Below are 23,170 nucleotides of genomic sequence, written 5' to 3' on the forward strand. Positions count from 1 at the left end.
TAGATAGGTAGGTAGGTAGATAGATAGATAGATAGATAGATAGATAGATAGATAGATAGATAGATAGATAGATAGATAGATAGATAGACAGATAGATAGATGGATAGATGGATAGATAGATAAACACTGGATCCCTGGAGCTTGCTGGCTAGCCAGCATAGCCTCTTAATGAGACCTAGACCAATGAAAGACCGTATCTGGAAAACCAGGGCAAATGGCTTCTAGGTAATGACACCTCAGTATTGACCTCTGGTGGTCTCCATGGACCTGCAAACATGGGCATGTACCCACCCTACACACCTATACAGGAGACCCCACACAGGAACACACACACACACACACACACACACACACACACACACACACACACACGTAGCTGCAGGCGGGATGGGGCTGGATAAATGAAATATCCATTCAATACATAAGACAAAGCAAACAAGTGGATTTCCATTTAACCAAGTAGGGAGGGTCCATTGACATGGTTTCAAATGATACCTTTTACCTAACTAAAAATTCAATTTGGGTGTAGTACCAAAGTGCAGTAAATACAATTATCTGAAGATGTTATTAAAGCAACACTTAATCCTCCATTGTTTCTGTGAGTGAAAATTAACTTCATGTGCCTCTGCTAAAATATCACATTAGTATTAATTCAAAAGCATATATGAATATCCAGCTGCTATGAATTACCTTCCAGTAAGCCAATAAGAGTGGCATTCTTTATTACATTTAGAAGAAATAATAGTTATTTTAATAAAACGATGTTATGTATTTATGATTACTTTAAATGAATGAATTAATATTTTCTAAATTCCTTGGTATTAACTTCTGATCTGGTAAATGTCGCTAGAAATAACTTACATAAGCAAAGGTCCTTTGAACTTGTCAGCAACTTTAAAAAATGCAAATGTGTCCTGAGACCAGAAAATTGGAGAATTGTGAATCTAGTTCTTGGGTTCTTTTTTTTTAATTTATTTTCTTTTATTAAATAATTTTATAAATTCACTTGTATCCCAGATGTAACCCTCTCCCCCTTTCCCTCTCAATCCTCCCCTCCCTCCCTCATCTCCTCCCTGCCCCCTTCCGAGTCCACTGAGAGGGGGTGTCCTCTTCTCCTTCTATCTGGCCCTAACTTATCAGGTATCTTCAGGATGGTTGCAATTTCCTTATCGGTGGCCTAGCAAGGCTGCTCCTCCCTCAGGGGGGAGGGGAAGCTCATGAGTTCATGTCAGAAACAATTCCTGTCCCCATTACTAGGGAACCCACTTGGATACTGAGCTACCATGGGTTATGTCTGAGCAGGGGTTGTAGGTTATATCCAGGAATGGTCCTTGGTTGGATAAACAGTCTCATAGAAGACCCCTGTGCTCAGATATATTTGGACCTTGTGGGGCTCCCTGTCCCCTCTAGGTTATACTAATTCCTCCTTCCTTCATATGATTCCCTGCACTCTGCCGAAGATTTGGTTATGGGTCTCAGCATTTGCTATGATACACTGCTAGGTAGAGTCTTTCAGGTGCCTTCTGTGGTAGGCTACTGTCCTGTTACTTGTTTTCTCCTATTTCCAATGTCCATCCTCTTTGTCTTTCTAGATGAGGATTGATCATCTTACTGCTGGAGCTCTTTCTTGTTTATCTTCTTTAGGTGTACATATTTTAGTATGTTTATCCTATCTTATAGGTCTATATAAGTGAGTATATACCATGTGTTTCTTTCTCCTTCTAGGATACCTCACTCAGGATGATTTTTTCTAGATTCTACCATTTGCCTGCAAAATTCATGATTTCCTTGTTTTTAATTGCTGAGTGGTATTCCATTGTGTAAGTTCTTGGGTTCTTAATGATATACTAAACATAACCACTGATGGAAACCAGAATTAAAACAGGACTAGATGTTTCAAAACAGTTATAAGAATTGTTTACTTGTAAATGTGATAAGTCTTGCATAAATTATTCATCTGTGACCTTTTCTATCCAGTTGCTTCTATTTCCTTACTATCTCCATTTACTAGAGATTGTTTTGTATTATATCAAAATGGATCCATTCCCCAGTTCTCTGGTACAGTAGTGCCCTCCAAACCTATAGCTAAAATACCTGAGATCCAAAGCAATAGAGCAACTTTCTATACTATACACAGTTATGTATTTTCTGTCTTATAAAAGTACTTCTTAGATTTCCATTCTTATGAGCTTTAGTATTCCTAACTAAAATGGTTGTCTTCTCCAACTATCCAAAGACTTTGTGCTGCAAAGAAAAAATTAATCTTTGAAAACCACTGTGGAAAAAGTGAATTTTCCAAAGTACAGGTAATTTGCTTCAGGTTTTCCTAATGGAGGATTGTTTATTTCCAGTATTGGAACTTCTCACACATAGACTTTGTCCTTTCTCAATAGCAGGGAATTCCCAAATGCTGACTCCATTGCAGTGTCAAGACACCTGGGTAGTATTAAATATGAGCTTGGTTTTACAACAACCAGATTGGACTTCAGTCCACTTCTTATTTGAGATTCACTCTTGGTGAATACTTTTTTTTCTGCTTTCCTAACATTAAAAGAAGTGTGCTGTTTTTACTCATCTCCTTATTTTTCTTGTTGGAATGTTCAGGTCCTATAAATATGCTTAAAATATTTATTTAATATGTTATAAAAATAAAAATCTTTTATAACTTATTTTAGATCTTGACCTACTAATATCGAAGGTGAGTAAATATGTCCAGAAACACAGAACTTACTATGCCCTTAGTATGCTAAAAGTACTTGTTTAACTGTTTATGTTTACAAGTAAATAAGATTAAACTAGAATAATATTACGTTTTTTAAAATAAATTAAAGAGGTCAGCTAGCAACATAAGCTGTTTCTAATTTGTGTGCAATTTGAATACTAAAAAACAAAACAGATGCCTCAATAGTACTGACACTAGAGACCACTGTGATTTAATATATTAATTGAATGATACTCAGTAGTGGTGATAAGTATTGTTAGAGTGGCTAGAGAGATGAGTTAGTGGTTGTGAAAACTTGCTCTTCTAGAAGACCTAAGTTTGGTTCCCAGTGTACATATTGGGTGGTTCACTACCACCTTTAGCTCTGACTGCTGTGGGGGATCAGACACTCTTTTGGCCTCTGTAAGCACTCACCACCACATACAAAAACACTTAATAAAAAACACTTGCTACATTCTGCTTTGTTATCACTGTTCCCAAGACATAGGCTGTGTTTTAGGTATTTACTGTAGCCCCACAGCCTAATATAGTACACAACCTGTGTGTAGATAGGGAAAAAAAAGAATGAAATCAGCAGTTTGTCTGTTTTCTGTGCAGATGGTCCATAAGAAGTTAATTATACTTTTACTCACTGGCACTAGTTTGATCACCTGAGCTATCCAACGCAAGTTTTGCTTCTCCTCTTTCTAAACTAGACAATCATTACAGTAAAACTTTTGATAGAAAACTAGATAGCAAGCCAGGTGCTGGTGGCACATGCCTTTAATCTTAGCACTTGGGAGGCAGAGGCAGGTGGTTATCTGTGAGTTCAAAGCCAGCCTGGTCTAGGATGGCCAAGGTTACACAAAGAAACCTTGTCTTGAAAAACCAAAAAAGGGGGGATCCAAGATGGCAGCAACCAGCACGCATTGTATCTGAGGGGCACAGGATAGAAAACTCTGAAATTAGTGAGTGGAGGGGCAGCTGAAGCCAGAATATCCACATTGAGGCTTCCTCAGTGACAGGGGACAACCCTTGAGCTGGGACAGTTTGGATCCATGACACCCATGGACTTCTCCAGGGTCTGAAAATGGTGAATATTCGATCCCCCTGCACTTCCCCTTGCTCCAAGCACAGGCGTCCCTGCTCAACTGAGACAAGCTGCCACTGCCCCAATCAGGACCGCCCAGGCTAAGTGAAAGAGACAGCAGAGGCAGCTGCCCCCAGTCCAGGTCTCCCTGCCCGGGGACCAAACAGCAGATACCACTGAGACGACAGATCTCCTACACTTTGATTTCCACCTGCAGATATAAATCTGAGGTTAGAGAACCAGGGGAACCCCTGTGTGTTCCCCAGAGGCCTGTAAGCTAGTGTGAGTACTCCTCCAAGCGAGTACACATGGAACCCCATATACAGGGTCCCTCTAACAGCCAGACATCAGATTCTTTTTACCCACAGCCCTACTCTGGGTAACATAAGGATCCTTGGTACAGCATCCTCAGCACTGAAGCCCCTGTCCTGTGGGTCTCCCAGTGGAGTCCAGGCAAACAATTCCTAGAGCAAAGAGGGTCCAACCCAGATAGAACTGAATACCTGGAGGACAGTACAAGAGGCCTGTGGGCCACTGAATCATTCAGGGCACCAGAGCATGCACATTACACCTGCCAACTGCACCAGCACCCCTACCTGAAATTAACATGCCACCCTTCCAGGTATCTACATGCTCTAGCACCCTGTCCTACAAGGCACACTTCCACACACATTCCCCGGCTAGTGCACATGTGCCTGCAAACTTCATCCCTTGGCTACACCTGAAACACCAACATCTACTCTCAAGCCAGTGAACCTCTCTCATCTTTCTCAAGAATACTCCAGACTCCAGAGACAGATGGACCAAGTCTGAAGTACAGACTCCAGGAACAAACAGTGAAATTTATGGATAAGCAGATGGCTAGAGGTCTGTGTAAGAACATGCCCAACAAAAACCAGGACATCATTGCTTGACCATCAACCACAAAAACCAATGGATATGCTAATTCATCAGAAACACAGGAAAATTGTCTCAAATCCATGCTTATCCAGTTATTGAGGCACATAAAGAGGAAACCAACAAAGCTCTCAAAGAAATACAGACAAATACAACCAAACAAATAGAGGCATAGAGAGAGGAAATGAGCAAAAAAAAAAAAAAAAAAAAATACAGATCATCATGGAAAGACAAGAATCTACATTCAAACAGATGACAGAAATGGTGCAAGACATGAAAATAGAATCAATAAAAAATACATAAGTAGAGAAAACCCTGGAGGTGGAGAACTTAGAGAAAAGATCAGGAACCACAAAGGTAAGCATCACCAACGGAATACAAGAGATGGAACAGAGAATTTCAGGCTCTAAGCATACAATTACAGAAATTGATACATCTCTTGAAGAAAAAAAATAAAATCGGAAAAGTTCCAAACACAAAATATCCAAGATTTCGAGGACACCATGAAAAGACAAAATATAAGAATAATTGGAATAGATGAAAAAGAAGATTCCAAGCTCCAAAGTCCAGAAAATATTTTCAAGGAAAATCACAGAAGAAAATTTCCCCAACTTAAAGAGATGTCCATAAACATACAAGAGATATACAGAATACCAAATAGACTAGACCAGAAAAGAAACTCCTCCCTTCACATAATAGTCAAAACACTAAACCTGTTACAGAACAAAGAAAAAAAATATTAAAAGCAGCAAGGGGAAAAGGCCAAGTAACATATAAAGGTAGACCTATCAGAATCACACCAGACTTCTCAACAGAAACTATGAAGGCTAGAAGGGCCTGGGCAGATGTCATGTAGACTCTAAGGGGCCACAGATGCCAAACCAGATGATTATACTCAGCAAAGCTTTCAATCAACAGAGATGGAGAAAAAAATATATCCCATGATAAAACTAAACTTAAACAATATCTACACATCAAACCAGTCCTATAGAAGATATTAGAAGGAAAATTCCACCCTAACAAAATCAACTACACCCAAAGAAAACAAAGGATAAAGATAAATTCACAACAAAAAATTAAAAGAAAACAAGCAATGAAACACAGTAATACCACCAACTCCACAATAAAAGAAACTAACATTCATTGGTCACTATTATCTATCAACATCAACGGACTCAACTCTCCAATAGAAAGACACAGACTAACAGAATGTTTGCAGAAACAGGATCCAACATTGTGCTGCATCCAAGAAACACACCTATGCAATAAAGATAAACACAACCTCAGAGTAAAGGGCTGGAAATAGGTTTTTCAAGCAAATGACCCCAGAAAACAATCTGGAGTAGCAATCTTACTATCTAATGAAATAGACTTTTACTAAAAATGAATCAGAAAAGATGAGGGGGGAAAAATCCACCAGGACAACACAATCCTGAACATCTATGCCCCAAATACAAGTGCACCTGAATTTGTAAGAAACATTATTAAAGTTTAAGTCCCTCATTGATCCCTCCACTTTCACCAAGGGACAGATCATCTAGACAGAAGTGAAATAGGGAAATAATGACACTTACAGAGGTCCTAAATCAAATGGACCTAATAGATGTCTACAGAACTTTTCACCCAAACACAAAAGAGTAACATTCTTTTCAGAACTTCACAGAATTTTCTCAAAAATTGACCATATAGTCGGGCTCAAAGCAAGCCTCAAAAGATACAAGAAGATCAAAATAATTCCTTTTATCCTATCAGATCACCATGGACTATAAATAGACCTCCATAACAACAGAAATAACAAAAAGCCTACATACACATGGAAACTAATCAACTCTCTATTCAACCACAGCTGGATCAGAGAAGAAATGAAAAAAGAAATTAGATACTTACTAAATTCAATGAAAATGAAGGCACAACATACCCAAACTTATAGGACACAGTAAAATCAGTGCTAAGAGGAAAATTCATAGCAGTATGTGCCTCCAGAAAGAAGTTGAGAAATCTCATACAAGTAACTTAATGGCACACCTAAAAGCCCTAGGGGGGAAAAAAGCAGACATATCCAAGAGGAGGAGACAATTGGAAATAATCAAACTTAGAGATATAATCAACAAATTAGAAACAAATAAAACACTTCAAAGTATCAATGAAACCAAGAGTTGGTTCTTTGAGAAAATCAACAAGATAGAATCACCCTTAGCCAAACTAAATAAAAGGCAGAGAGAAATGATCCAAATTAGCAAAATTAGAAATGAAAAGGGGGACATAATGACACTGAGGAAATCCATACAATCAGTAGGTCTTATAAAAAAAAAAAAAAAAAAAAAACCTCTATTCCACAAAATTTGAAAATGTAAATGAATGGACAAATTTTCATGATAGATTCCATTTACCAAATCTAAACCAAGATCAGATAAATAGATTAAATATCCCCCAAAGATACAGAAGCAGTAATCAAAAGTGTCCCTTCCAAAAAAAAAAAAAAAAAAAAAAAAAGCCCAGAGCCAGATCGTTTCAGTATAGAATTCTAGCAGACCTTCAAAGACAAATTAGTTCAAATTCTCTTCAAACTATTTGACAAAACAGAAAAAGTAGGAATATTACTAAACTCATTCTATGAGGCCACAGTCACCTTGATACCTAAACTACACAAAGACCCAATAAAAAAGGAGTGCTTCAGACCTGTCCCTTTTATGAACATTGACATAAAAATACTCAATAAAATACTCACAACCCAAATTCAAGAACACATAAAAGATATCATCCACCATGACCAAGTAGGCTTCATCCCAGAAATGCATGGGTGGTTCAATATACAGAAATCCATCAATGTAATCCACCACATAAACAAACAGAAGGAAAAAAAGCACATGATCATCTCCTTGGATGCTGAAAAAAGCATTTGACAAAATCCAGCACCAATTCACATTAAAAGTCTAGGAGAGATCAGGGATAGAAGGCACATACCTAAACATAGTAAAGGCCACATACAGCAAGCCTATAGCCAACATCAATGTAAATGAAGAGAAACTTAAATCAATCCCACTGAAATGAGGGACAAGGCAAGGCTGCCCACTCTCTCCATATCTCTTCAATATAGTACTTGAAGTCATAGTTAAAGCAATAAGACAACTAAAGGAGATTAAGGGAATACACATCAGAAAGGAAGAAGTCAAAGTAATTACTATTTGCAGATAATATGATAGTATACATAAGTGACCCCGAAAATTCAACCAGAAAATTCCTTCAGCTGAGAAATACCTTCAGCAAAGTGACTGGATACAAAATTAACTCAAAAAGTCAGAAGCCCTCCTATATACCAAAGACAAAAGGGCCAAGAAAAAATTAGGGAAACAACCTTCACAATAGCCACTAAAAACATAAAGTACCTTAGTGTGACTCTGACCAAGCAAGTGAAAGAACTGTTTAAAAAAAACTTCAAGTCTCTGAAGAAAGAAATTGAAGAAGATATCAGAAGATGGAAAGATCTCCCATGTTCATGTATCTGTAAGATTAACATAGTGAAAATGGCCATCCTGCCAAAAGCAATTTACAGATTCAATGCAAGTCCCATCAAAATTACCAACACAATTCTTTACAGATCTTGAAAGAAAAATTCTCAACTTCATATGGAAAAAAAAAACAAAAACAAAAACAAAACAAAACAGAATAGCTAAAACAATCTTCTATTCTACAATAAAAGATCTTCTGGAGGTATCTCTGCCCCTGATCTCAAGCTGCAGTATAGAGCAATATTCATAAAAACTGCATAGTATTGGCATAGAAACAGACTGGTAGGTCAGTGGAATCAAATAGAAGACCCAGAAATAAACCCATATACCTATGGATACTTGATTTTTGACAAAGAAGCAAAAAACATACAATGGAAAAAAGATAACATCTTCAGCAAATGGTGCTGATCTAACTGGATATCTACATGTAGCAAAATGCAAATAGATCCATACTTGTCACCCTGCACAAAACTAAAATCCAAGTGGATCAAAGACCTCAACATAAAACCAGACATACTTAATCTGTTAGAAGAAAAAGTGGGGAAGAGCATTGGCACAGGAGACAACTTCCTGAACAGAAAGAACACCAACAGCACAGCCTCTAAGATCAACAATCAATAAATAGGACCTCATGAAACTAAAAAGTTTTTGTAAAGCAAAGGACACTGTCGTCAGAACAAAACGACAACCTACAGACTGGGAAATGACCTTCACCAACCCTGCACCTGACAAAGGGCTAATATCCAGAATATATAAAGAACTCAAGAAGTTAAACAGCAACAAATCAAGTAATCCAGTTACAAAATGGGGTACAGAGCTAAACAGAGAATTCTCAATAGAGGGATATGGAATGACAGAGAAACACTTGAAGAAATGTTCAAAGTCGTTAGTCATTAGTTTGCAAATCCAAACGACCCTGAGCTTCACCTTACCCCCCATCAGAATGGCTCAGATGAAAAACTCAAGTGACAACAAATGCTGGAGTGGTTTTGGAGAAAGGAGAACCCTCCTCTATTGCTGTTGGTAATGTAAACTTGTACAACCGCTTTGGAAATCAATCTGGTGCTTTCTCTGACAGTAAGGAATAGTGCTACTTCAAGATCCAGCTATACCTCTCCTAGGCCTATACCAAAATATGCTCAAGTACACAACATGGACATTTGCTCAACCATGTTCATAGCATCCTTATTCATAATAGCCAGAACCTGGAAATAACCCCAGTGTCACTCAACTGGGGAACGGATACAGAAATTGTGGTACATTTACACAATGGAATACTACTCAGCAATTAAAAACAAGGAAATCATGAAATTGCAGGCAAATGGTAGGAACTAGAAAAGATAACCTTGAGTGAGGTATCCCAAAAGCAGAAAGACACACGGTATATACTCACCTCTAAATAAATATTATACTTATAACATATTATAAACATATAAGAATCTGTACACCTAAAGAAGCTAAGAGGAAGGAGGACCTTAGGGAAGTTGCTCAATCCTCATTCAGAAAGGCAAATGGGATAGATATCAAAAGTGGGAGAATACAGGGAACAGGACAAGATCCTACCACAGAGGGCCTCTGAGAAAATCTATCCAGCAGGGTATCAAAGCAGATGCTAAGACTCATAGACAAACTTGAGCAAAGTGCAGGGAATCTAATGAAAGAAGGTGGAGATGAAAGACCTGAAGAGGACAGGAGCTCCACAAGGAGAGCAACAGAACCAAAAAAAGTAGGCACAGGGGTCTTTTCTGAGACTGATACTCCAGCCAAGGACCATTCATGGAGATACCCTAGAACCCCTGCACAGATGTAGCCCATGGTAGCTCAGTGTCCAAGTGGGTCCCTAGTAAGGGGAACAGGGACTGTGTCTCTGACATGAACTCAGTGGCTGGCTCTTTGATCACCTCCCCCTGATGGGGGAACAGCCTTACTAGGCCACAGAGAAGGACAATGCAGCCATTCCTGATGAAAGCTGATAGGCTAGGGTCAGATGGAAGGGAAAGAGGACCTCCCCTATCAGTGGACTTGTAGAGGGGCATGGGAGGAGAAGAGGTAGGGGGCTACAGCTGGGATACAAAGTGAATAAATTGCAATTAATGAAAAATATATTTTAAAAAGTACAAATCCCAAAATAAGAAATTCCGCTCTGTTTAGTGGTATCATTTTGAATTTATGAATATATGAAACAAATATATTCAGCGGTATCCATTTAAAATTTTAAAATGTAATTTTAATGAATAAAGAATCTACCACAAAAAATAAACAACATTTTTAAAAAGAAGAAAAAAAGAAAAAGAAAGGAAAAGAAAATTAGAAGCACTAAGTAGCCCCACAACTTTTATAAGACAATATAAATTAGTGCATTGATATTTTCTCAAAGATAATTTTATAGACTGCCAGATATATTTGAATTGAATATGTTGTTATAAGGTAAGAGAACAAATTATTGAGAAAGATAATACAGCATAAATGACATGGGTGCAATGAAATGTTTGTTACATAATAATTGCATTTGTCTTTTGGAGGCTTTGAACTCCAGTCCTTAGAGAAGATCAATTTCATGAGCTTTGAAGAAGTGCTTTGATTGTCTCTGGATAGAGAATGGCAGTACCTCATTCTCCCTAATAGGCAACGGGCCATATTTTTAATTGTCCCTTTGAGAAATCACATCAATTATATTTTCCAGCTCTTGTTAAAAATGAAAATGCTTCCAGGCCTGGTGGGTCACTCTTGTAATCCCTGCAATTGGGAAGAGATTAACAGGGGTGTCAGGAATTTAGGGTCAGCCTCTTTTACATAGTGAGTTGGAGGCAAGTCTGAGCTACCTGAGACTCTGTTTAAGGTGATCTCATAGACTAAGATCAGAAGGAAGGAGAGGAGGACCTCCCTTATCAGTGGACTTGGGGAGGGGCATGCGCGAAGAAGGGGAAGGGGAGGAGAAAGGGGAGGGTGGGACTGAGAGGGGAGGAGGGAGGGACTTATGGGGGGATACAAAGTGAATAAAGTGTAATTAATAAGATAAAATTAAATTTAAAAAATGCAAAAAAAAAAAAAAAGAAAGAAAAGAAGGCAGCATGGGGTGGTGAGAAGTGAGTTAAGTGCCTGCAAGATATCTCAGTGGGCAAAGGGCACAGATGCTTCCTATGACAACATAGTTAATTCTGGTTCATTCTGTCAGCCCTGTGTGGTGGAAGGAGAGAAATGACTCCCACGGGTGTCTATGGATACACAAAAATTTAAAACTGAAAACAGAATCAAAATGAAAGAAAGACGTTATTCCAGCCTGTATAGATGTGTCTTTGATGTATGTGTACTGTTCATCACAAGTGGCTAACTTTACATAATAAATATTTCATGAGCCTTTAGGAAGATCACTTATTAAGCTGAAATTGTAGCTCAAGGATAGAACATTTGCTTGTTGCACATGAGGCCCTGAGCTCAGTTCTTAGCACAATGACAACAAAGGAAGAAAAGAAAATTTTTAAAGTCATTAAACCTAATTTGAAAATCTGAAAGATTTGGAATCAGATGAAGCCATTGTAGTAACAGCCGTGTACAATATTGGGAGTCCATAGGAAAGCTTAAAGGAGAACAAAGCTTGGATAAACAAAGGTTTGCTTTAGCATGAGAAACTCAAACACACCCAACAGTCATAAAAAGCTTTCTTTAGATCCTTGGGGTGTGGCTTAGTGGTAAATTGCTTGCCTGTCATTTATGGTCTCCTTATGGAGGCCTTGCATTTAATTCTCAGCCCTGAAACACAGAGCTAGTTTTGATTTGTTTCATTTTGGTTTTGTTCCACTAAAATTAATGTATTCTTTGGAGTTCCAGAGTCAATCTTATTTTGTGGTTTTCAACAGAGGAATATGTAGAAAAACAAATTTAACTTGGGATTGTATATACACATTGATTGCCTTTTTACTTGTGTGTGTGTGTGTTTGTGTGTGTGTATGTGGGCGCACGTGTGCAAGTATGTGTGTATGTGTTGTGGGGTACATACTCATAAATTGAGGTCAGAGAGCAACCTCACTGTCATTCTTCATATGCCATACACATTTTTGACACTGGGCTCTCACTGGCCTAAAACTCACCAACTAGGCTAGGCTGGAAAAATCCTCCAACCCCGTGACCTGCCTGTTTCTGCCTTTCTAAGCTTTGGGATGACAAGTGTCAACACACCTAGCCGTTTTTTAAGGTGGCTTCTGGGAATCAAATTTATCCTTGTCCTTGAAAGGTAAGCATTTTACAAGCCAAGTTATCTCCCAGCCCTAACATTGACTGGCTTTAAAGGTAACTATAATTAAGTGAAAAGAATGATCCAGCTAAGTTTGTTATCAGTTATGTTTTGGATGTTAGACATTTTTACCATAATGCCCACTAGTAAGCTGGACCTCGATGGGTCATGTACCATGTAGCTACAATTGGAAGCTTTGCACGATAGAAGTGAATTACACTACCAATTGGGGCTTCTTCCAACCCTTAGAACCAGCTTTTAAACTTTCTAACTGTACCCCTGGGTATCTCTCTTTAATGTTTATTTTCAAAGTCAAATCACTAGATTTCATTAAAAATGGAGCACTATAGCAACTAGCTGTGTCTCTCTTTTCCTCTTTCATTGCTGGGAATTCAATTTTATCTTATAATTGGAACAAGAGAAATGCCTACCTTAAATGGCTGGTGTGCGGATTAAATCTATTAATACCATAGTTTATAGGTAAATCATATCTGGTAACTACCTTAACCATCCAGAGTATGGGTAAAATTGAGGAAGTAAACAAAAATATCACTGATCAACAAATATGAATCCTGTAGCATACTTGCACTGAAGCCATCTTCACTGGATGCTCTCTGAAAGCCCATTTTGCTCTTGTACAACCAAGCTTAATTGTCTTTTTTACCCAACAGCCGTGGCGAAGCACACAAATGGAGAGGAGAGCTGATGCTATTAGCAACAAGTTAAGCAATAATCTTCCCCCACCACAGAAAATTGTCCAGTATTAGTTACTTTTTTTTTAAATTAATTAGGCTGATTCATGAAGTCTATTCCAGCTCCAATAATATATGACTTCAGTGCAAATTATAAGAATCTGGGGACAGATAATATTACTGCTATATTAAATAGTGGTTTACAAAGGTAATCCATTGTCGATAATAAATCATAATTAGTGTATCTTAGTTATGAAAACAGGACATTATTACATATTTGTACTTGTTGTCTTTGGAATAAGAAGCCAGTTCAACTGACATGTTTTTAATATTACAGGGTTATTGTTTCAAATACTCGACTAGAACAAAAACTCTGTATTAAATATGGAATGGAATGAACCTAATATTTTCTGGCTGGTTTTTACTTAATTTATTTTTAATGAAAGGAGCACACACATGCCACAACATGGATATGGAGTCCAGAGAATAACACTGTGGATTTGGTTCCATCCTTCCACTCTTACAAGGGTATTGGGTACTGACTTAGGTTGTCAGACTGTAGAGGCAAGTGTTTATCTCCTGAGTCATATGTGTTCTTTAGAAAAGAAAAAAAAAAACACTACTTGTAGATTATCTTAAAATATTCTAACTTTGTGTTTAAGTGTATTTTATGTTCATTTATGGAACACAAAGCTCAGTGTATGATTTCATACACTAGATACATTTTTAAAGATAAGTACTTTGCTAAACATGCTTGACTATATTAAATGTATTATGTCTGCTACTAAAAAGTTGGGAAGATGGCTCAGTGAATAAAACACTTGCCATGTAAGCATGAGGACCTGAGTTAAATCTCCAGAATCCAGGTAATTCCATACCGAGCAGTATGTGAATCTGTAATCCCAACTCTCCTGGAGGGAAATAGGAAAAGAGACAGGAAAATTTCAAGAAGCTCAGATGCTAGCTAGCTTGGACTATGCAGTAGAGAAAAGCAACAAAAGACCCTGTCTCAGCCAAGGTGGAAAGTGAAGACTGATACCCTAGGTTGTCCTCATGTCCACAATTATGTTGTAGAATGTGTGCACTTGTATTCACACATTAATGCATACATACACACAGTGTATACACATATCACACAATGATTAAAGAGCTACTGACATAAATATGGTTGAAATTTACTATTTGTGTAAAGCACTTTTTCCAGTAAATTGTACTAACTTCCCATCTATCCCATAAAGAAAACATTACTATAGTGAATTCAAAGACTCTTTTCACTAAAAAAAAAAAAAAAAAAAAAAAGATTTCTAGTTTAGAGAGGGAGTTAGGTATGTTGACTGAGTTGTCAAACAAAATGAAGAACTAGATAAAAGTTAAATTCAAGTAGCAGAGGCTAGTGAGGTAGCTTAGTGGGTGGTAAAGTCAGTTGCTGCTAAGCCTGATAACCTGAAATCTATCCCCAGGAACTACTTTGTAGAAGGAAAGAACAGACTCCCACGGTTGTCCTCTGACCTCCACTCATGTGACTGTGTTCACATACATGTACACACCAACACACACATGCACACTAAATAAAAATTGAGAACAAAAAGTGTTGGAACATTTTTTACTCGGGAAAACTATGTAGGGGCACTATATGAATTCCTTCTTCAGGGACATAGGCAAATGGGCAAGCGGGCAGTAATCAGAATGGATGCGGGGAACTTGAGGATGAGAGTACAGAAAAAAAAATAGAGTTAATGAAAAGTGAATGGCAACAAATGGTCCCATGTGGTTAAATCTAGGTATGCCTGAAGTGGGAATGTAAGGGAGACATACCAAAGCATACAACTCCATTGAAACCACATCATATGAGGTTTTATACCCTAGACCAAGGAGTCAGGCTTCAACGAGTAATAAAGAGTAAGTAAAGAATTCTGAGCAGGACATAATCAACACATGTCAAAAAACAAACAGGAAAATGAATTCTTACGAAACTTTAAGGGGATATCTTACTGTACTTTAAGGGGACTTGGTAAACTGAACATTAAGGGTACATGATGTAGGGAAAACAGGTTGTAGAAATGTGCCAAATTATAAGGGCAGTGGGAATATGAAAAATATTTTGATATTGGAAAAGACCAAGAGCACTAAAGAGTTAAAGATAACTTCTCCTATCTCTGCCTAATGTTTGACTGTGGATCTCTGTATCTGCTCCCATCAGCTGCTGGAGGAAGCCTCTCTGATGATGATTGGGCTAGGCACTGATCCTGTGAATATAGCAGAGTGTCATTGGGAATCATTCCATTGACTATTTTTTTTTTTTTTTTGTCAGTTGTGTTGGTTCTACCAAAGGTAACTGAGCCATCCAGCTTCTAGATCCTGACCATCTATGATGTGTCATGCATGGGCTGCTTCTCCTGGTGTGGGCCTCAGGTTAGACAGCCATTGGTTGACCGCTCCTACAAGCTCTGAGCATAATTGCCCCTGTGGCAATTATGGAGCCTGCACCAGGCCCTCTGAATACATGCTGTGGTTCTTTAGCATGGGGTTTTTATTGGACTCCTAACAATGTGAGTGGGGTTGTCTCTGACTCTTTTGGCTTCTCATGGGACCCTTTTCTCCCTACTGGGTTGTCTTGTCCAGTCTTATTGTAAGACCTGCTCCTTCCTGCAGGGAAACAGAGGAGAAGTAGATTTGGGGAGAGAGGGGAATTTAGCTGGGGGACTGGATGGAAGGGAGAGAGAGGAGGCTGTGGTTGGGTTGTACTATATAAGATATATATAATCAATTATTTTTAAAAGAGTTAAAGAGGACTGACTCTATTGCTGCTTTGTTACCTGAAGAGTTGTGATGCTATTAACTGCGATGTGGAACACTAGACAAGGAGCAGTTTTTAGAAAGCTGCAAGGCATTGGGGAAGAAGAGATATTTAATAATGCAAGCTCTAATTTCAGTGAGAGGATGTGTTGCAAAAAATAACATGAAAACAAACTGAGGCAGACAACTTGACATCGAGCCTTCATCTCTCCGTACGTATACACATGAGCAAAGCCCACAACACACACACACACACACACACACACAACAAAAAGAGAGATAATGACTTTACCTAAATATCTACTTATTTAAAATTCATGAAAAAGGGGTAATGCACTTATATCATACAAAATAGTTTTCTAAGTGTTCTTTTATGCTAAGAATCATGTTGAGATGAGTTGAAATGTGACACATGTCTTTTATATGATTGGAAGTGTAATTCTGTCACTTAGCCTTCTTAAAATATGTATTAATATGGATTGTGGGACTTGTAACACAACCTTGTTCCTGATGGGCACAGAATGCACATTCTTGACCGTTTTACTTTTAAAGCTGTCTGACCACAGCACCTAGTGTGAGTATCCACTTCTGCTACTGACTCTATCTTCTAAGGGGAGAAAAAACCCTCTTTCTACTAGTCAGCAACTTATTAGAAGGCAGCATCCATGATATAAAAACAATTCCTTTAAATGGAAATACACTCCAAACTTGACTTTTAAAATTATCTGTGCTGTTAAATATGCACATTACAATTTGATGAAAACTTTGTAGACAGATGTTTTCCTCATAAGAAAAAGACATAGAAGTTTTAGTTTCATGGCTAAACATTTAAGCAAAGATAAGTAACAACAACAACAAAAAAAAGCCACCTTTAACTTATACACTCTATGACTCATAACGGAAATTTTGCTCATGTTTGTTTTAGAATGAGATACAGAAAACTCTGTCTATGCTTTATACTCCTGTCATGTCCTGTACCTTTTGTGATTTTCCTCCACGGAAATAAGATAGTGAGTCATTAACTTCTATCAGACTGAGTTGTCACACATCAGTCTGTAGGAACCCTAAGAATTTAACTACCACATGTTAAAAATACGTGATATAGCTCGTTTAGAGCTATAACTGTTGCAGTGATGCATTGGCGAGATGGTTTAGAGGTTGAGAGCACCCATGGCTTTTTCAGAGAACCCAGGGTTAGTTCCCAGACACTTAATAGCTTATAACTAGCTGTGACTCCAGTTCCAGGGGATCTGACAGACTCCTCTAACTGTACTGCATGCACATCACACGTTGTACACACAAAGACATTCGGGCAAACACTTGTGTGCATAACATAAAATGATCAAAAGATCTCTAGTGGTATCTCTTGCATATATTAGGAAAGGATCCTACCCTATGTAGTGTGAGGTGTTTCTGTGTGGCCTAATCCTTTAAAGTGTTTTGGTACTGAGAGCTGTAAATTTCAAAGGTTATTTGTTTGGGTTAAAATAGTGTACAAAATATACCACCATTTAAGATTTTTGCTTTTAATCATTGAAAGTGACAATACTATTTTAGTATTGTCGTTTGTGTTTAAATTCTAGTCTAAAGGTCTTTTAGAGACTTATTTGTGGGTGGTTGTTTATTCCAAGCTGGAGTTTGATCATTAACCTTGAGTAGTACCTTAACCTAGTATCAATAAGTGGTTTCCCTGGTTGGCAATACATTAACATTCAAAGAACCCTTCTTTTGCTTAAGATCATACACCTTGGATTATAAAAACTTAGAGGATTATAAACCTTGATAAGCATTGGAATGACTTGAACAAAGACATTCTCAGAATGCTGAGAAAGATAGTTTGTCTCGCTTTTCTAACCAAACGTGTGGGGGTAGAAAAGAGGTTATTACAGACATGAGGCTGTTAGTGACAGGAGTAGTCTAAGTTCAGGTTTGTCCTTAACTGGTGCTAGATGGAAACAAATACTTCTATCCCTTTCCTGTATTATCTCCCATGCTAACCTGGACAGGTCCATATATAAACCCTTAGAGCTCTCAGAACAAAATGTGTCTGTCTGCCTGCCTCCCTGCCTGCCTGCCTGCTTTTTCTTTGAATTTCTTGTAATAAATGTTAGTCGAATGAAGGCACATCCTCCTCTCTTGTTATTCTTTCCTTTTTATTTTGTCTCATATTGCATTAATCGGTACAAAATAAAGAACTGGCTTACGATAGTTCATCCATGCATACAATAAGCTTTGATTGTGTTAGCCAACCCATTGCCCTCTCTTGTCCTATGTTCTCCTTTCACCGGTCTGCTGCTTCTTCCCAAGCAGCTTGTACAAATTAGCTATTATCTTTGATGTTGAAAAATTGTATATCATGAAGACGTACATGGGCTGCAAAACATTTTTATGAGGATCATTTGTCTCAAATCCCTATCTTGATATGTAAATCTTTGTATATATTAATATTGAGTACATATGATAATATGCCTCCTTATAAATTAAAAAATGCATTTTTTTAATTCCTGAGGAGTTGAGTTCTATTGTATAGAAGCCAATGGACTGTTTGTTATTAAGAAGGCTTTCACACAATTAGCATATTGGGATACTTTCTCAGGCTTGTACTCCTAGCTACTCAGGAGGCTCAGGCAGGAGGACCTGAGTTCCAGGCTTATCTGGGAGACAGTGAGACCTTATCACAAACAAACAAACAAAAAAGCAAACTAGATCACAAAGGCAATGCTTTTGAATTATGGGTAATATTGTGTATGATTATTTCCTTTAAAGCAGCTGTTTTCAACCCAGGGGAATCACATATAAAATATGCAATGTATCAGATATTTGCATTATGACTCATAACAGTATCAAAATTACAGTTATGAAGTCATAAAGAAATAGTTTTATGGTTGGGGAACTGTATGAATGGGTCACAGCATTAAGAAAGTTGAGAACCCCTGCTTTAAAACATGAGCTCCTTTGATTAATGACTGAATTAAGATTTGTTATAACCCTTATGTCTTTTGAATATGTAATACATGCTTAATAATGTTAATTGAATGATAACACAACCTTTTGTATCATTAGGTCTTATTTTAAATGTTTTAATCATCAATTAAAATTACCTTTTTATAGTAAGAATCTCAAACTAAAACTGAATTCATTTCCTTTCACAGGTGCAGGAGACATTGTTGCAATCATGATTGGCAATCTAAAAGGAACAAAAATTCTACAGTCTATTCAAAGAGGCATACAAGTAACAATGGTCATCGAAGTAGGGAAAAAACATGGCCCTTGGGTGAATCATTATTCAATTTTCTTCGTTTCCGTGTCCTTTTTTATTATTACGGCAGCAACTGTGGGCTATTTTATCTTTTATTCTGCTCGAAGATTACGAAATGCAAGAGCTCAAAGCAGGAAGCAGGTTTGTAATCCTCCCTTTTCCCTATTTTAAAATATTTCTACTGTTTCATGTGTATTAATGTACTTAGTAGACAAACACCTATGCATATATTTTATGAAATCTAGTTATTCTAGAAGTATATTAGCTTCCATTGTCTCAAGTCCTATATTCTGTCACTTTTCAAAGAAGTGAATCCTGCTTAAGACTTTTAACACCTCTAAAGAAGCACAGCCAACATTTGTTTATAAATGACTGTAAATACGTATGTTGCTTTAAATGAACTGTTCTTCTAAATTATAAAAGCACTTCACACTCAAAGAAAATAAAGAAATTAGAAAGTACAGACGAGCTGGGTATGGTTGGTCATACCTTTAATCTCAGCCTTGGAGAGACAGAGGCAGGCATATCTGTGTGAGTTCGAGACCAGCCTAGTATACAAAGCAAGTACATGACAGCCAGGGCGACACAGAGAAACCCTGTCTCAAAACAAAACAAACAAACACACGTACAGATGAAGAAATCTTCATAAAGCCATTGTAACTGTTGTCACTGCCTGAAGGTAAATGTGTGTGTGTGTGAGAGAGAGAGAGAGAGAGACAGACAGACAGAGAGGGAGAGAGAGGAGGAAGAGAGAGAAAGAGAATTTGTTTGTAGGAGTGGAACTAACAAAAGAAATGCTGAACTTTATGACAAGGCAGGTTTTATTACAGTTGTTTATTTTGTGTTTATGAATACCTGTGGGGGGCATTGCATGCCACCATGTGTATATGAAGATCAGAAGACAAGTTGCCCAAGTCCTACTCTCCTTCCAGCATGTGGGTTCCAAGAATTGAATTCATGTTGGGCTTAGCCTTAGGTACCTTTACCCACTAAGCCAACCCAAGGAAGGTTTTAAAAGCCTAATTGCTCATAATAACAATGTTAAGCTCTAAAACATATTAGGTTTTCATAATTTTACCATATTTAACATCAGCGCTTTAAAAGGCAAAATATGGGAATGGTAGAACAAAACATCCAAAGGGTAATGGAATAGAGGAGTACCTAAAATTTTCTATTCCTAATCTTGTCACTTTTAAACCATTTCCCCCCTTCCTATAGTCTCACTTCTCTAGTTAATCAGCTTAGATTCTGTGGCCATTCACATGTATACATCTTCAGTTCTCTTTATCTTCCATCTCTTTAGTGTAGGTATCTATTTCGCATATATAGGGGATTGGTATTAGGACGTCTTGTATACTCTGATCCATGGCCCTCAAGTTTCTCACATAAAATGAGATCTGAATATGGATATGTGTATGCATATATAACTTATGCATATACAAATACTTTAAATCATGTCTAGATTACTTATAATAACTGATACTATGCAAAGAAGTCTTATGCTATATTTAATAAGGAATGACTGTCAGAAAAACTCCACACATTCCCAGGAGACATGCAGTTTTTTTTATTCTGAATATTTTCAATCCAGGGTTTGCTAAATCCATATATGTGTAGCCTATGAATACACAGGGATGGACATTCTTGCTCACAAAATCAACCCTGGTTAAACCTTAACTCCAACTCTGTGTCATTTAAGCAATTTTCGTAGATTATAGCGTATTTTATGAAAGTCAACCTCTGTACAATTTCTCAAGAATAGCATTAAAGCTTCTCATCTGTTTCAGAAGGCTTTTAAATGACCCACTTTTACTGTTTTTTGTATTTTTATCTTTCTTCTTTGAGCATAAACGGATTAAATATATGCTCAGTAGTCACTTTTGCTTATAAAGACTTGAGTGCTGTAATGTTACTTAGTATATTTGGTTTTCTTAAGTTCATAGTTGTTTGAAAAATCTTCATGTACATGTTTACAACTTTCAATGGGCATTTTGCCGCATTTTTTTTTTTTTTTTTTTTTGCATTGTACTGGTAGAAATGTTGAAGCTGTACTATGGAAACTTTCCCCATTATTAGAATATTGAGGAAGACTGGGAATGGTGGTACATGCCTTTAATCCCAGCAGAAGCAGATGGATCTTTGTGAGTTCAAGTCCAGCCTTGCCACATAGCATCCAAGGTTATATAGTGACACTCTGTCACTAAAAACCAGAAGAATATTAGGGTACATTTTGTATCTAGAGATATCTTTCTTCTGAAGATTATGAAGCATAGTAGTAAATATTACACAAATTGATGAAAGTATAAGTTATGATAATTACTCAGATGAGCTCATATGTGTAATATCTTGACATGGTCATAGAAGATGTGTAAGAACACATACCATTGTGCTTTTGCAGATGAAAACTTCTAGACATAGTGAAAAAAAAAACAATGTGTTATGAATGAAAATAACATATTGAGCATGGAAAATCAGATTGCTGTTTCTATTTGAAACAACCTTAATATGAAATAAAGATTATGAGAAACCTAAAGGCACAGTGACACTAAATACTAAGCTTCTTGTGGCAATGACCACTATAACAGTGTAGAATACAATATTCAACATTGGGAGGGAGGCATGGTATATGTATACTGATATTATTTAAGGCAGTTGATACACAGTGACAGCTTACCTTGGATGAAACCAAAAGAGGGTGCTCAGTAAAATAGGGACTGGAATAGGTGTAACAAGAAGAGCCTGGTTTCACATGCACTTTTAAAATGTATTTTTTAAGATTATAACTAATTACATCATTATCTCCCTCTAACCCATCTCAGGTTTCTCTTCTTCAAATTCTTGGCCTCTTTAATTGTTGTTACGTGTGTGTGTCTGTCTGTTTGTCTCTCTGTCTGTGTCTGTGTGCTCCTAAACACATAAATACAATCAGTCTGTATAATGTAACTTGTGTGTAAGTTTTCAGAACTGACAATTTTGTGTTGGATAACCAGTTGGTGTATTCTTCCTGGGGGGGACTGTTTCTCCTATTCTCAGTGTTCTTGGTTCTTTGCGTACAGTTGAGAGTTCAAGAGTTTTCTCCTTTCTACATTAACATGTTTATTGGTGTCATCCTTGTACATTTACTTGTAATGAACAGTGATTTTAGGACTAAGATATAGTAATTCAAATAGATAGGAAGGGATTATTTCCAAGAGCAGCAGAAAAATGAAATCCCCTTAGCATGCAATGGAGCCTTGATAAAATACTCCCACAAACCAGAGTAATTGAGATGTTCAGGAAACATTGTAGAGGAGAAGCAGAAAGAGTGTAAGAGCCAGAAGATAGGGAGAACTGTGCGAAGCTGTCTGGTATGTGTCATACAAGCATTGCAGCAATGAACGTACAGCAACTGTGGTTACTTGTCCTGAACGTGCACAAGACTGGCATGTCAGCAGTCAGTCATGGCTAGGGCAGGGGCTATGCAGCTGTATCCATCCCTGATGAACTGTTACTGGATAGTGATAGGTTTTCAAGAAGAGGAGAATCATTGTCTTCTGTTGCATACCTAATGATTAGCCCACCAGGCTACAGTGGATAGTTCAAGGCAACAGTTATATAGGCATCCATGGTTAAACACAGTGGCTCACAAAACAGGACAAAAAGCCGTGAATGTGAGAAAGAGATGTGTAGGGTAGACGGAGGATTGACCTATTTGGAAAGAGATAAGGGAGGGTACAGGGAGAGAGTAGTTAGTATATAGTATGTGCATGAATGAAACTATCAAAGACAAGTTTAATTAACAAGCAATAGCTAAGAAATAACTTCTTGAGAAGAGGAATATAGGTGTGGAAATGTCACAATAAAACTCATTAAAGTTTACAAGTCATATGTTGTAATAGAAATAAGACTAGGTATGAGGATAAAAATTATACTAATGATACCCATGTAGTTCATAATGGAGGGAGTCAGCCATGCTGTACAACAGTTAATGGGAACCTTTAACTATATAGTAAGGT

General features: G+C 37.5%; 1 protein-coding gene across 2 annotated transcripts in view; it reads left to right on the forward strand.

The window, feature by feature from the left end:
• Rnf128 (ring finger protein 128) overlaps positions 1 to 23,170 on the forward strand; it is a 127,983-nt gene that overhangs the window by 78,888 nt on the left and 25,925 nt on the right. For both annotated transcript variants that reach the window (XM_060375795.1, XM_060375794.1), the window contains exon 2: positions 19,069 to 19,316. In XM_060375795.1, coding sequence (XP_060231778.1) covers positions 19,069 to 19,316 — 248 coding nt within the window. The remainder of the gene's footprint in view (positions 1 to 19,068; positions 19,317 to 23,170) is intronic.

This window comes from Meriones unguiculatus, chromosome X (genome assembly GCF_030254825.1).
Source record: "Meriones unguiculatus strain TT.TT164.6M chromosome X, Bangor_MerUng_6.1, whole genome shotgun sequence".
NCBI classification, from domain to species: domain Eukaryota; kingdom Metazoa; phylum Chordata; class Mammalia; order Rodentia; family Muridae; genus Meriones; species Meriones unguiculatus.